The following is a 14785-nucleotide window of genomic DNA, read 5'->3' as shown; positions in this document are numbered from 1 at the left end:
CTCCCGCAGCTTATCTTTTAATTCCTCTCTTCTCGCAACACCCTTCTTGGGCAACGTTCCAAGTTCCTCCGCTATATCAATCTTGTGGATTTCGGCCATAAGAAGGTTCTTATGATCTCGAATGCTATAGAACTCGTTTTTACACCATTCTTCAATCCTTTGCCGGCAGTGTCGCAACTTCGCAGAAAATGTGAGCACGGCTGAACTTTTAGGCGCTCCCTCGGCCCACCATCCAGGTACCTTGGATTGGAAGCCGTCATGATTAAGCCACGCTTCTTCGAATCGAAAGATTTTCTGTCTTCCTTTGGTCTTACTTAATGAGCTGATGAATATTTTACCCCAAGAAACAGAGAGAGAGAGAGAGAGAGAGAGAGAGAGAGAGAGAGAGAAACTAAAGGGAAGAGAATCTCACTCACAAAATTCTCAACTATATATCTATTCACAATTCCACTTATGTGTGATACATTGAAAAATCACGGACTAAAGATCAAGTTCCCACACATACATTTCCAACTCAGTGGCTTAGTTTGAGTAGGCATCATCTGCGCTGAGAAGTGCTTTTGTGCGAAGCCCATCTCCTCTCCTCCTCTCCTGCGGAGGGACACGCACCTCTATTGCCTCACAATGGCCACATGCCAAGCACCTTGTTTCACATTTTTGGGGTGTTGATCCAATCAAAGCTCTCTCGCTTGTTCTGTCTCCTTTCTTCTGTTTTCAATCCAAACACGAAATTAATTATAAGAGAACAATTAATATTAATATTACTGCATTAAACGCTAAAACAGATATATCGAAAAATCGTTGTATATTATGTTTGGATTCATATTAGCACTCTCCTAACATGAAATCTCAGACAAAATTGGATTAAAGAACAGTAAGAAGCCAGATGAAAAATCGAGCAAAATGGAGTAAGCAAAAAATAAACTATCCAAAGTACAACTTTAAACATACAAAGGTATGAATTAAGTAGAGATAAGCATTTAAAAAGGCATAAGTATTCAAAATAAAATCCTCAAGATACTAAGGGCAAAAGTGGTTTGCACCAAGAACTAAGCAAAATCCAAGCATTTAGAGAGTCGGGTTTAATCGAAAGAGATTAACTCAAAATGCTCAATTTGCCACAATCATTAATTAAATAAAAGATATCAACAAAAAAATAATAATAATAAAAGCAATATATCTATTTGGTATGCCATTTGGCAGAAATTATTTTACTTTTTCACGGCTAATTCTCTACTTTCATACAGTCCAAAGATATCTTTTTTCCTACGAACCTCTCTTTATCCGATCCATACATGGCTAATATTCATTCATCTTCCTCCGGAGAGAGTAGATGCACTCGGCACGGAAGATGGATATGAGACAACATAATCGTCAAAACCTTCCTTGTGAGGTAATGATAGATTGGTGAAGCATAGATAAGCCGGCGACAGCTCCGGCAGCGGCGCGTGGCCCTCCAAGTACTGCACCACCAGCCGCATGCTCGGCCGCGCTGACGGGTGCGGGTGCGAGCATATCAGCCCCAGCTTCAGCACCATCTCCGCCTCCTCCGTTGCATACTCTCTTCCCAATCCGGCATCCACCGTATCGAGAATCGAGCCCTTCTGCCAGTTCTCGACCACCCAATCCACCAACATGAATTGCTCCCCTTGCTGGGCGACCGTCGGCTGCCCCACCGGCCTCCGTCCGCAAACAACCTGTTGCATACAAAATATCAAATGGTACCCACTATGTTATTCAATCCCTATCGACAGAGGAAAATAGTTTGTTTGAAAGTCTTTCCAAAATTTCATTTAAAAAATAAAAAAAAAAAGAATCAAGAATTCAGAGATGATCAGTGTCGAACACATGAACGTTATTTTATATTTTAATTCTAGCTAGCCAGCAGTGTAAGCTAGCTTCGTAAAGGAGGAGAAGAGAAAATTGTTTCGCACGACCTCTAAGACGAATGCTCCGAAGGCAAAGACGTCGGTAGCCGTGGTTGCCCTTCCCGTCCTGGCGAGCTCCGGCGCGAGATAACCCATCGTCCCCACCACGTGGGTCGTCTGCGGATCGATCCCGTGATCGTACAGCCTCGCGAGACCGAAATCTCCCAGCCTGGCATTCATCTCGCCGTCCAGCAAAACATTGCTCGCCTTGACATCTCTGTGCACCACCACTTGCTCCCACTCTTCGTGAAGATAGAGGAGCCCCGCCGCGACCCCTTTCACGATCTGGAACCTCTGGGACCACCCGAGAGGCGGCTTATGAGCCCGTCCGTAGTGCAGGTACTTGTCGAGGCTACCATTGGGGACAAAGTCGTAGACCAGGAGAAGCTCCCCCTTGCGGCGGCAGTAGCCGAGCAGCTGCACGATGTTGCGGTGGCGGAGGCGGCCCATGCTGACAATCTCCGCCACGAACTCCCGCATCCCCTGCCGCGACTCGTGGGAGACCCTCTTCACCGCCACCTCCACTCCAGAATTCGGCAACGTTCCTCTGTAGACCCTCCCGAAGCCGCCGACTCCAAGCAGCTCCCTCTCGCCGAACCCGTTGGTGGCTCGGAAGAGGTCTCTGTACGAGAAGCGGTGGGGCCCGAACTCCACCTCCCAATCCTCGCGTAGCTCCGCATACTTGCTCCTCCACCTCACCACCGCAAACGCAGCAACGGTCACCAGCAGCACTCGACCTGTGGCCTTTCAGATTCGTGAGGGGGATCGTGGGCAGCTTCGAGTAGTCGAGGGTCGGTGCCTGACCTACGTTCATGGCGAAGCTCCATCCGATGACGTAGTGTGACGTCAGCACATAGCCCATCGACGAGGAGAAACCCAGGTGCACGGGCCGGTCAAACAGCACGGTGGAGAGGTTGACCGTGATTGATATCAACGGCTTAGTTGGCTTTGTCGTCAGCGTTCCAATTGCGTTTATCGGGGAAAGCGTAACGTTTAGCTTCGAATCTGCGCCGTCGTAGTCGACCCACACTTGCATGGCTTTGCCACTGATGAGGGTCAAGTTCCTGAAATCTCCGGTATCATCCGCATAGTACCCAGCGGTGTGTGCCGTGTAGGACCGCAGCCCGTTGATGTCGATCCCAACGTGGTTGTTGTCGATGTCTTGGAACTCGGAGTTAAGTACCGTGTCGAGCTCGACGGCGACGATGTGGTTGGTGGCGTTGCCGTTGTTGCTCGCGTTGAATAAGCCCAAGTACTCGAGTGCTGCGGCGTTGGAAAAGTTTGCCGAGGGGGCGATTACAAAGGCCAGCCCGTGGCCACCGACGTCGGCGTACTCAGAGACAATGGCGAAGGCGAATGTTGTGGAGAAGGAGGAGACGCTATCGTCGGAAAGGTTGCCGCGGAAGTTTAGGGGGGAAGGATGGAAGGCGTGGCCTTTTTGTCGTTTCGTGTTGTTTGTAAGGATTAAGAGGCCGTTGGAGGATACCGTCGCCACGCCATCGAGGGTGAGGTTGGCTTCGGAGAATCCATTGAAGGTGAAGAATTCTTCTTTGGTAGGAGAAGAAGCTGCAAGCTTAAGGACAAGGAGAAGAAGAAGGAAGAGGAAGGATGGAAACTTTAGTAGCATGGATGGCTAGCTGGACAGTCACACAAACCTTGTAGTAATCTTAAAGAAGCAATGAATTATTAGAAGCTAGTTAGTGTATTTATAGTACAATTAAACATCTATAAGTAGTCCTTTTAAATCCAACAACGACTTGCCCTGTGACTTCTGTTTCTATCTCTATTTTTTAGCAATAATAATTTCGAATGAAATTTTTTCAGGAAATAAAAATTTATAAACTTTTGCTGTAAAGAAAAGCTAGGATTCTTCCAATTTGATGTTTACTAAAAAAAATTATTTATTAAAAATATTTAAATAATACATGTATATGTTTTCATAAGCTATATCCTAGCTAGAATTATTTCCCTTCTCTTTTTACCACATGGGATCCTTACCTTTTGAATCTTATGCCCCAGGTAAAGAAGTAGGAGTCATGAGGACAGTGACAAATCGGTGACCAAACTGAAATGAGCACAAAATTGAGTACAACAAATTAATTGCCTCAAAATGAGGGCATTAATAAGGTATTCCTTTGCCTCTTTGTGAAGGAACTATTCGGAATTCACATACACACACATCAACCCTTTATTAGAGTGTGATTGCTCTCTTCGTTACAATCTTTGTTACTCCAAGGTATCTTTTTAAACTAAGTAATCTATTCGCAACTGATTATTTCTAGAGCAAGTGGCAAAAAATTTGGTGGTTGATATCCGAGATTGCAAGTTCGAATCCTAGTTGATTTACATTTTCAGCTAAGTTTATTTTTAAATGAAATAAACGAAACGAATAGCGTGCTACCTATTTCTCAAAAAAAAAAAAGAAAAAAAGAGTAATCTATTCGCGCACACGTTCTATAAAGAAAAGCAAAATTTTTGAATCTCCCACTAGACTACTCGAGTCAAATCTACAATAAATAAATAATTTTTTTATAAACAATCTCCAGCTTCATCGACTTCCAAACTTAGTCTAATTAATTTATATTTTTTCTTGAATTTATTTTAAACAATAAACGAGAATGATAACTCGTTTACTTTTTCTCAGGAGAAAAAAAAGGTCGATCGAGTACATCTCACCTGTATATGGTTTTATATCATGTGCATGACCATCTGTCAAAGGACCATCATCTCTAGTAGCCACTAGGGATGTAAATGTGTTGGGCCAGCAAATCGGACCAACAGGCCCATAAAAATGCGGCAAGAATCGAGCCATGGTCTTCGGTATAATGATTCCCACTTTTTTTGTGGCTCGGCCCTTTTAACAGGTTCCATCTGGTTCTTAACAGGTTTTATCTAGTTCGCATCTATCTTAATCCAAATCTTTCAAATCGGTTTTGTCTAATTCATACATAATTGTGTTAAGTACGTGGCATACATACTAGAAGGACTTCATGAGTATCAGGAAAATGTCTTAAGAACAACAATTTTTATATTACCGACCGTCGCTAGAGCAAGTGGCAAAGGGTTTGATAGTTGGTACCCAAGATCCAAGTTCGAATCCTAGTTGATTCACATTTTTAGCTAAGTTTATTTCTAAATGAAATAAACGAAGCGGGTAGCGTGCTATCTATCTCTAAAAAAAAAAACAACAATTTTTATGTTGGATATTGTATGATTTTTATGCAATACGGAAGATGATTTTTATCTACCAATTTAAACTTTTAGAATCAACTATGTTACTTAATGAGCTGATGAATATTTTACCCTAAGAAGCAGAGGGAGAAAGAGAGTAGTTAAAGAGTAGAGAATCTCGCTTACAAATTCTCAACTAACTATTCACAATTCCACTTATGTGTGATACATTGAAAGATCACGGATTAAAGATCAAGTTCCCACATTTACATTTCCAACTCAGCGGCTTGTAGTTAGAGTAGGCATCATCTGCGCTGATAAGGGATTTTGCGCGAAGCCCATCTCCTCTCCTCCTCTCCTGTGGAGAAACAGGTACCTTTATATATTGCCTCACGATGGTCACTTGCCAACCACCTTGTTTCAGATTTTGGGGGTGTTGATCCAATCATTGCTTCGACCTGGATGGCTGGATGGCACATGCCGTGATCCAATAAAATATATAATTTTCTTTTAAAAATAACAAAATTAAAATAATTTTTTTCAACTAATATGTTAACAAAAAAAATAAAATTTATAAAAATATTTATAAAATAATAAAATTTTAAAATAATTTTAAAATTTTATAAAAAATTTATAATTTAAAAAATATCTTTTTTTCAGAAAAGTCTGCCTAGGGAGTTGGGGAGCCGGCAAAGGCCCAGTTTGGGATTTGCGGGGACGAATGGCTCCCTAACTCCCCAAGATCCCCCGGGGCCAGTCCTCGGAACAAATTGTCGGCCTGGCACGGCCAAGATTTAACACAGACCGTGTCGTACCGAGTCGACGGACCCCATTGGTTGGCCCAGCACGACCCAAGATATCGGGCCGGGCTCTCCCAGTACGAGTTCTACAGAACCGTGACCTATGTAGACACGGCTCGTAATCGTGCCAAAGCCCGACGACCACGTTTTACATTCCTAGAAGCGCGAGGTCTACGTGGTGGGGGAGAGGAAGCAGGAAGGAGACGAGAACAACAAAAGAGAGAAGGAAGAATAAAAATAATTTGATCAGTTTATTAATAATTCAGATCAATAAATTCATATCCGTAAAATCTATAAAAATAATTTACTTATAAAAAATACAAAACTATTAATTTTTTTATACAAATTAAATTTATTATTATTATTATTATTATTATTATTTATTCTTACATACACGGCTAATATTCATCTTCCTCCGGAGAGAGTAGATGCAGTTGGCACCGAAGACGGATATGAGATAACATAATCATCAAAGCAGTCGTCGTGAGGTAATGATAGATCGGTGAAGCAGAGGCAAGCCGGCGACAGCTCCGGCAGCGGTGCACGACCCTCCAAGTACTGCACCACCAGCCGCATGCTCGGCCGTGCCGCAGGGCGCGGGTGCGAGCACATCAGCCCCAGCTTCAGCACCATCTCCGCCTCCTCCCTCGCGTACTCTCCTCCTAATCGGGCATCCACCGTATTGAGAATTGAACCCTTCCGCCAGTTCTCGACCACCCAATCCACCAAGAGGAATTGCTCCCCTTGCGAGCCCGCGGTCGATTGCTCCAACGGCCTCCGCCCGCAAGCAACCTGTTGGACGTAAATTATCAAAGCGTACACAGTATTCGATCAAATTAATAGAGGACACTGGTAATTTGACGTGCGATTAAAGTTCAAGCATGTGAGGAGTGTTGAATATATATACGAACGTTACTGTAAGTTGATCAAAAAGGAAGAGGAGCTAGAGAAAATTGTTTCGCACGACCTCTAAGAGGAAAACTCCGAAAGCAAACACGTCGGTCGCTGTGGTTGCCCTCCCCGTCCTTGGGAGCTCCGGCGCGAGATAACCCATCGTCCCCACCACGTGGGTCGTCTGCAGATCGGCGCCGTGATCGTACAGCCTAGCGAGACCGAAATCCCCCAGCTTGGCGTTCATCTCGCCGTCCAGCAGCACATTGCTTGCCTTGATGTCTCTGTGCACAACGACTTGCTCCCACTCGTCGTGAAGATAAAGAAGCCCCGTAGCAACGCCCTTCAAGATTCGGAACCTCTGCGACCAAGCAAGAGCCGGCTTTTGAGCCCTGCAATCGTGCAGGTACTTGTCGAGGCTACCGTTGGGGACAAAGTCGTAGACCAGGAGAAGCTCCCCCTTGCGGCGGCAGTAGCCGAGCAGCTGCACGATGTTGCGGTGGCGGAGGCGGCCGATGCTGACAATCTCCGCCACGAACTCCCGCATCCCCTGCCGCGACTCGTGGGAGACCCTCTTCACGGCCACCTCCGCTCCAGAATTCGGCAACGTTCCTCTGTAGACCCTCCCGAAGCCCCCGACTCCCAGTAGCTCCCTCTCGCCGAACCCGTTGGTGGCTCGGAAGAGGTCTCTGTACGAGAACCTGTGGGGCCCGAACTCCACCTCCCAATCCTCGCGCAGCTCTGCGTACTTGCTCCGCCACCTCACCACCGCGATGGCAACAACGGTCGCCAGCAGCACGAAAACTAAGGAAGCCACAGCCAACCAGAGGCCCAGAACCCTCGAGCTGTGGCCTTTCAGATTCGTGCGGGGGATCGCGGGCAGCTTCGAGTAGTCAAGCGGCGGGGCCTGACCTGCGTGCATGGCCAAGCTCCATCCGATGACGTAGTGTGACGTCAGCACCGAGCCCGTTGATGCTGAGAAGCCCACGAACATGGGCCGATCAAGCAGCAGCGTGGAGAGGTTGACCGCGAACGATATCAACGGTTCAGTCGGCTTCGTCGTTGGCTTTCCAGTTGCATTCACAGGTGAGAGCGTAACGTTCAGCTTCACATCTACGCCGTCGTAGTCGACCCACACTTGCATGGCGTTGCCACTGATGAGGGTCAAGTTCCTGAACTCTCCGGTATCGTCCGTGTAGTAACCAGCAGTGTGGGCCGTGTAGGATCGCAGCCCGTTGATGTCGATCCCGACGTGGTTGTTGTCGATGTCCTGGAACTCGGGGCTGAGTATCGTGTCGAGCTCGATGGCAACGACATGGTTGGTGGCCTTGCCGTTGCTGCTCTTGTTGAATAAGCCCAAGTACTCGGCCACTGCGGCGTTGGAAAAGTTTTTCGAGGGGGCAATTACAAAGGCCAGCCCGTGGCCGCCGACGTCGGCATACTCAGAGACGATGGCAAAGGCGAATGTGGTGGAGAAGGAGGGGACATCGCTATCGTCGGAGAGGTTGCCGCGGAAGTTGAGAGGGGAAGGATGGAAGGCGTGGCCTTTTTGTCGTTTTGTGTTGTTTGTTAGGATTAAGAGGCCGTTGGAGGATACCGTCGCCAAGCCATCGAGGGTGAGGTTGGCTCCGGAGAATCCATTGAAGGTGAATTCTTCTTCAGTGGGAGAAGAAACTACAAGCTTTCCGAGAAGGAAATGAAGAAGGAAGAAGAAGAATGAAACCTTCAGTAGCATGGATAAAATGGTTATGCAAAACCTTGTCAGTAGTCTCAGATAAGCAATTTCTGAAGAGCAGTTAATGTATTTGTAGCAGAGTAATAGTTCTATATATGGCCTTTTGCAACATTGACTTGTCAGTTTGCTTCTGCTTTTATTTTGAACAATAGTATTTTTTACATAAAATGTTCGATAATTAGGATTTAAAAAAATTTGAAAGTTTTGCTACAAATAAAAGTTAGGATTCCTCTCCAATTTAGTGTTTCTTACAAAATGTTATTTATTAAAAATATTTAAATATAGCATTCATTTTTATAAATTATTTCCTAGCTAGCATTTCTCCTTTTACAATGTGGGATCTTACATTCTTACCTTTTGAATTTGGAAAAATTTCCTCACTACCCTTTCAAATAAATCCAATATCATAAATGCCCCTATAAAAGTTAAAATGTCTCAAATAACCTTCAAAAAAAGAGAAACTTTCAAAAATAACCCTTACACTAACTTATGGTGAATTTTGAATAAATGACAAATAAAATTCTACCATTATGAACTTAAAATATTTAATTGGCTATAAAATTATTTATAACTTTATAAATACCCTTTTAAATTTATAAATAATCTACTTTTGCAGATAATTTTTTGCCAATTAAAAATATATATATAACTCTGACAAGTGAAGCTAAAAAGATTAAAAAATCAAAATATTTGAAAAAAAAAGTAAGCAAAAAATTGTATAATGTATCAATTGACTCATTAAAATAAGATTAAATAGTTTATTCAAAATATAACCTAAATATATATGCATGATGTGAACTAAGTTATTTGAACTAGAACGAAATTTTGCACTTTGGCATCTCGAATTTCAAAATAAATAATGTAAAGTATCTTATTTTACAAACCATACCGTAATAAAATGATATATTTTACTCTTTATTTTAATATTTTAAAATAAATATTATCATACTAAAATATTTTTGTAAAAAAATTTTAGAAGTTAAAGGCAAAATGGATATTTTGACCACATTTACGATAATCTAAATATTTTAGCATTCTATAATGAGATGGAAAGTAAGGGTAAAGGTATATTTAAAAGACAGTAAGTATTTATAGTGGTATTTGTGATATAATCACATTTATAAAGACATCTATGATATTTTTAAAGTTTAGAGGGGTGTGAATGCATTTGACCCTTTGAATTTGAGCAATCCTACTCATACATCTAGAAGTAGGTATGTATCTTACACTTCAATGAATCAAGTTGTCGACTAGTCGCATCAAGTTACGAGGACCTTGCTCATTAGATAAATAGAATGTAAAATATATATATATACTTTGTTTGGAATCTACAAGTACCATTTATCTTTGAATTTTTTTTTTTTGAGAGATAGATAGCACACTATCCGTTTCATTTATTTCATTTAGAAATAAACTTAGCTAGATATATGAATCAAGTAGGATTCGAATTTGGGTCTTGAATACCAACCACCAAATTTTTTGCCACTTACTCTAGGGTCGGTCGGTATTTATCTTTGAATTTTATGCCCTAAATAATTCACTTGGATAGCGTGCTACCTATCTGCTTTTTTGGTGTCCCCAATAATCAAAATTTTAAAGTATATGGTATTCAAGGCATCTAACCCTAAGGTATTTCGTTTTTAACTCGAATAGTCCGAGATTCAAGACTTTATGTTTTTTTTTTTTTAAGAACATATTTAACAACCACTAACTCTTGACAGGGTACTTGAAAGTAACAAAGATATTAACTTAGGTGCAATCGTTTTCTTAAGGGATGATATGTGTACACGTATGATCCAATGGAGTTCCCTTACGAACAAGGCAAAAGAATTTCTTCTACACCCTCATTTACCGCAATTTGTTGTTCTCAATTTCATTGTCATTTCACTTTGGTCAACAAGTTGTTGCTGGCTTGAATATCAACCACTAAGCCCTTTGCCACTTGCTTTAGGGACAGCCAGTACAATCCGAAGAGTTTTACTCTTCAGAAAGTAATGATTAAATAGAATAGTATACTAGTATATTTAGCAATAAAGCCAGCGTCTGACACTCTGAAGCCTCAGATACTAGTGGTGGCCCTGTGGTGGACGTTGTGGCGCGAGAGAAATAACGTTATTTTTCGAAACCTTACCTTGAACGCTACCTCTATGGCACATTGTATTAGTGTACTGGCAAAGAAGTGGACCGATTTTTGTAGACGTGGGTGAGACCGTTTATTTGTTTGACTTTGTGCTCTTTTTAGCTCTTTTCAGATATTTTTAGAGTTCATCTTTCTTTACTTTTGTCACTCTTTGAGGCCCTAGCTGTCTCACCCTTTGTAGCCAAATTAATTTGCCTAATGAATGAAGCAGGTAGCGTGCTACATTTTTCTCAAAAAAGAAAGTATATTTAGCAATAAAGAGAATATAAGTAAAGACTTAGCCTTCTTTCAAGGCGAATTAAAAGGTTTCTTCTGTAAGGACACGTCGAGAGTGGTTAGATTCATGAGACCGATTCTTCGGAGGAAGAAGATCAGGGAGGAGTGGTGATCTGGGGTTGCCAAAGCCCGGATCCGACAGAAGCATCAAACAGGATCTGGGGTACCAGGGCCCCTTTGCAAGCGTTTAAAGCTTGAAGCTAGCGGATCGGATGGTCGGGGTTACGGGTCCACTCCGAAAAGCCACAAACGCAAACTGATATGCATCAGAGCCCAACTCAAGGCCCACATTCACTTCAAAATTCCCACGGTGTACAAGATGTACGAAACATTCTAAAATGCAACGGGTATATTGGTGACGTAACGTAACAAACTAATTAAATATCTCTTTTTATAAATATATGTTCCATCATGATTGTTAAAAAATATTTTTTATTGTACTTTTGTTTGAAAAGAAGAAATGTGATTGACTTGTTATTGATGACGTAGTGCAAGTGTGACAGTGTAGAATTCCTCAAGACATACACCGATTGAAACCCATTCAAAATACTTGTGGATGGATTAAGTACATCTCATCTTTATACGGCGTTATATCATGTGCACGACCATCTCCCAAGAGCCCATCATCTCTAGGAGGCATTAGGGATGTAAATGTGTTGGGCCAGCAAATCGGACCAACTGGCCGACAAAAAGGAGACAAGAATCTAGCCATGCTCCTAGGCTCATTTTCTTGCGGCCCAGCCCTTCTAACGGGTTCCATCTGGTTCTTAACTGGTTTTATGACTTAGTCTTAAATAATTTATTTTTTTCTTTTTTGTTTCCCTTCCACACTATGCATTCTATCGTGCTATTGCAGGATTGCGCCCCCTCCTTTACACTCTGCCATAAACGTCGTCCCCCCTCCCAAAGCGCTCTCCCTTCTTGTCATGCTCAAATGTTGCAGCACCCTTTGTCATCATCGCTACCAATAGCCAGGTCAATGGCCCCCGTTGGGTTGGCCCAGCACGACTTATAATGCCGGGCCGGGCTCAGCTTATATGGATTCTACAGTACCGTGTCGTGCCTAGGTCAGGCCCATAATCGTGCCAGTTCGGACGGCATGTTTTATACTCCTAGCAGCAGAACGTCTATTCGGTGGTGGCGGCGGAGGAAGAGAAAAAGTACGAGAGAGAAAGAGCAATAAAAAAAATTTTGGTTAATTTATTAAAAATTTAAATTTATAAGTAAAATCTAAAAATTAATTTATTATAAAAAGATATAAAATTAATATTTTTTTTATACGACATGATTTTTTTTCTTCTTCGTATTATTATTATTATTATTTGTTCTTATATACATGGCTGATATTCATTCATCTACCTCCGGACAGAGTAGATGCACTTAGCACGGAAGATGGATAGGAGGAAACATAGTAATCAAAACCTACACTGTGAGGCAACGAAAATTTGGTGTAGCAGAGATAAGCCGGAAACAGCTCCGGGAGGGGCTCGTGGCCCTCCAAGTACTGCACGACCAGCCGCATGCTTGGCCGCGCCGACGGGTGCGGGTGCGAGCACATCAGCCCCAGCTTCAGCGCCATCTCCGCCTCCTCCTTCGCGTACTCTCTTCCAAATCCGGCATCCACCGTATCGAGAATCGAGCCCGTCTGCCAGTTCTCGACCACCCAATCCACCAATAGGAATTGCTCCCCCTGCTGGCCGACGGTCGATTGCTCCAACGGCCTCCGCCCGCAAGCAACCTGTTGGATATAAAATATTAAAACATGCGACACTATATTCGATCCCTAACTAACAGTTTAAGATTGACAGAGAAAAATAGTTGTTTGACATGCTATCGAAATTTTGAGTCTTTTCAAAATCTTAATTACTCGTGAAAATAAAAAAAAAAAAAATTGAAATTGAATTCAGAGGTGATGAGTGTTGAATATACGAATATTATTTTAATTCTACCTAGCTAGCAGCTCAAAAAACTTTTAGCAAATCGTAAAGCAGAAGAGAATATTGTTTCAGACGACCTCTAAGATGAAAACTCCAAAAGCGAACACGTCGGTGGCGGTGGTCGCCTTCCCACTCCTTACAAGCTCAGGCGCGAGATAACCTGTCGTCCCCACCACATGGGTGGTCTGCGGATCGGTGCCGTGATCGTACAGCCTCGCGAGACCGAAATCCCCAAGCTTGGCGTTCATGTCGCCGTCCAGCAGCACATTGCTCGCCTTGATGTCTCTGTGCACAACGACTTGCTCCCACTCTTCGTGAAGATAGAGGAGCCCCTTCGCAACCCCCTTCAAGATTCGGAACCTTTGCGACCACCCGAGAGCAGGCTTATGAGCCCGGCCGTAGTGCAGGTATTTGTCAAGGCTACCGTTGGGGACGAAGTCGTAGACCAAGAGAAGCTCCCCTCTGCGGCGGCAGTAGCCGAGCAGCTGCACGATGTTGCGGTGGCGGAGGCGGCCGATGCTGGCGATCTCCGCCACGAACTCCCTCATCCCCTGCCGCGACTCGTGGGATACCCTCTTCACCGCCACCTCCGCCCGTGAAGTCGGCAACGTTCCTCTGTAGACCTTGCCGAAGCCGCCGGCTCCTAGCAGCTCCCTCTCCCTAAAGCCGTTGGTGGCTCGGAAGAGGTCTCGGTACGAGAACCGGTGGGGCCCGAACTCCATCTCCCAATCCTCGCGAAGCTCCGCGTACTTGCTCCGCCACCGCGCCGCCGCGAACGCCACAAACATCACCAGCAGCACTAAAACTAAAGAAGCCGCGGCCAACCAGAGACCCAGAGCCCTCGATCTATGGCCTTTGAGATTCGTGCGGGGGATCGCGGGCAGCTTCGAGTAGTCGAGGGGCGGGGCCTGAGCCTGACCTACGTTCATGGCGAAGCTCCATCCGAGGACGTATTGTGACGTCAGCATGGGGTGCGTCGCCGTGGAGAAGCCCACGTGCACGGGCAAGTCTGACAGCACGGTGGAGAGGTTGACCGCGGACGATATCAACGGTTTGGTAGGTTTCGTCGTCGGCGTTCCAATTGCGTTTATAGTGGAGAGCGTAACGTTCAACTTCGCATCTGCGCCGTCGTAGTCGACCCACACTTGCATGGCGTTGCCACTGATAAGGGTCAAGCTCTTGAATTCTCCGGTATCATCCGCATAGTACCCGGCAGCACGAGATTCTTCGGACCGCAGCCCGTTGATGTCGATCCCGACGTGGTTGTCGTTGATGTCTTGGAACTCAAGGTTGAGAATTGTGTCGACCTCGACGGCGACGACATGGTTGGCGGCGTCGCCGTTGTTGCTCATGTTGAATAAGCCAAGGTACTGGCCGGCTAAGGCTTTGGAGAAGTTCATCGAGGGGGTTATTACAAAGGCGATCCCGTGGCCGCCAACGTCGCCGTTCCCGGTCGGGACGATGGCGAAGGCGAAGGTGCTGGAGAAGGAGGGGATGCTACCATCGGAGAGGTTGCGGCGGAAGCAGAGAGGGGAAGGATGGAAGGCGTGGCTTTTGTGTTGCACTGAGGTGTTTGTCAAGATTAAGAGGCCGTCGGAGGATACCGTCGCGATGCCGTCGAGGGTGAGGTTGGCTCCAGAGAATCCATTGAATGTGAAGTGTTCTTCAGTCGTAGGAGAAGAAGCCACAAGCTTAAGAAGGAGAAGGAGAAGAAGATGGAAGTGGAAGGATGCAAATTTCAGAAGCATCGACAAACAATTATGCAAACGTTGAGGTAGTCTCAAAGAAGCAATACACGAGTAGCGGTTATCAATGTATTTATTTATATCACAGTTATATACATACCTAAGTCCCTTTTGCACAACGTACGATACGATAACAATTTTATAAAATTAAAAAAAATGAAA

At 44.2% G+C, this 14785-nt stretch overlaps 1 protein-coding gene and 1 pseudogene across 1 annotated transcript; both read right to left on the bottom strand.

Annotated features, from left to right (window-relative positions):
• LOC109715201 lies at positions 1082-3631 on the bottom strand (annotated as a pseudogene).
• On the bottom strand, positions 5273-14748 carry LOC109715373. Its single transcript, XM_020240351.1, has 5 exons — positions 12956-14748; positions 12301-12679; positions 11511-11619; positions 6867-8655; positions 5273-6691 (listed from the first exon to the last, which is right to left on the bottom strand). Exons 1-5 carry the CDS (start codon positions 14624-14626, stop codon positions 6305-6307), a joined length of 4335 nt encoding a protein of 1444 aa, XP_020095940.1. The 5' UTR covers positions 14627-14748; the 3' UTR covers positions 5273-6304.

The sequence above is a fragment of the Ananas comosus genome, linkage group 9 (assembly GCF_001540865.1).
Source record: "Ananas comosus cultivar F153 linkage group 9, ASM154086v1, whole genome shotgun sequence".
Lineage (NCBI taxonomy): Eukaryota > Viridiplantae > Streptophyta > Magnoliopsida > Poales > Bromeliaceae > Ananas > Ananas comosus.
Note: the sequence above shows the minus strand (reverse complement) of the source record. Positions and strands in the feature narration are given on the sequence as shown.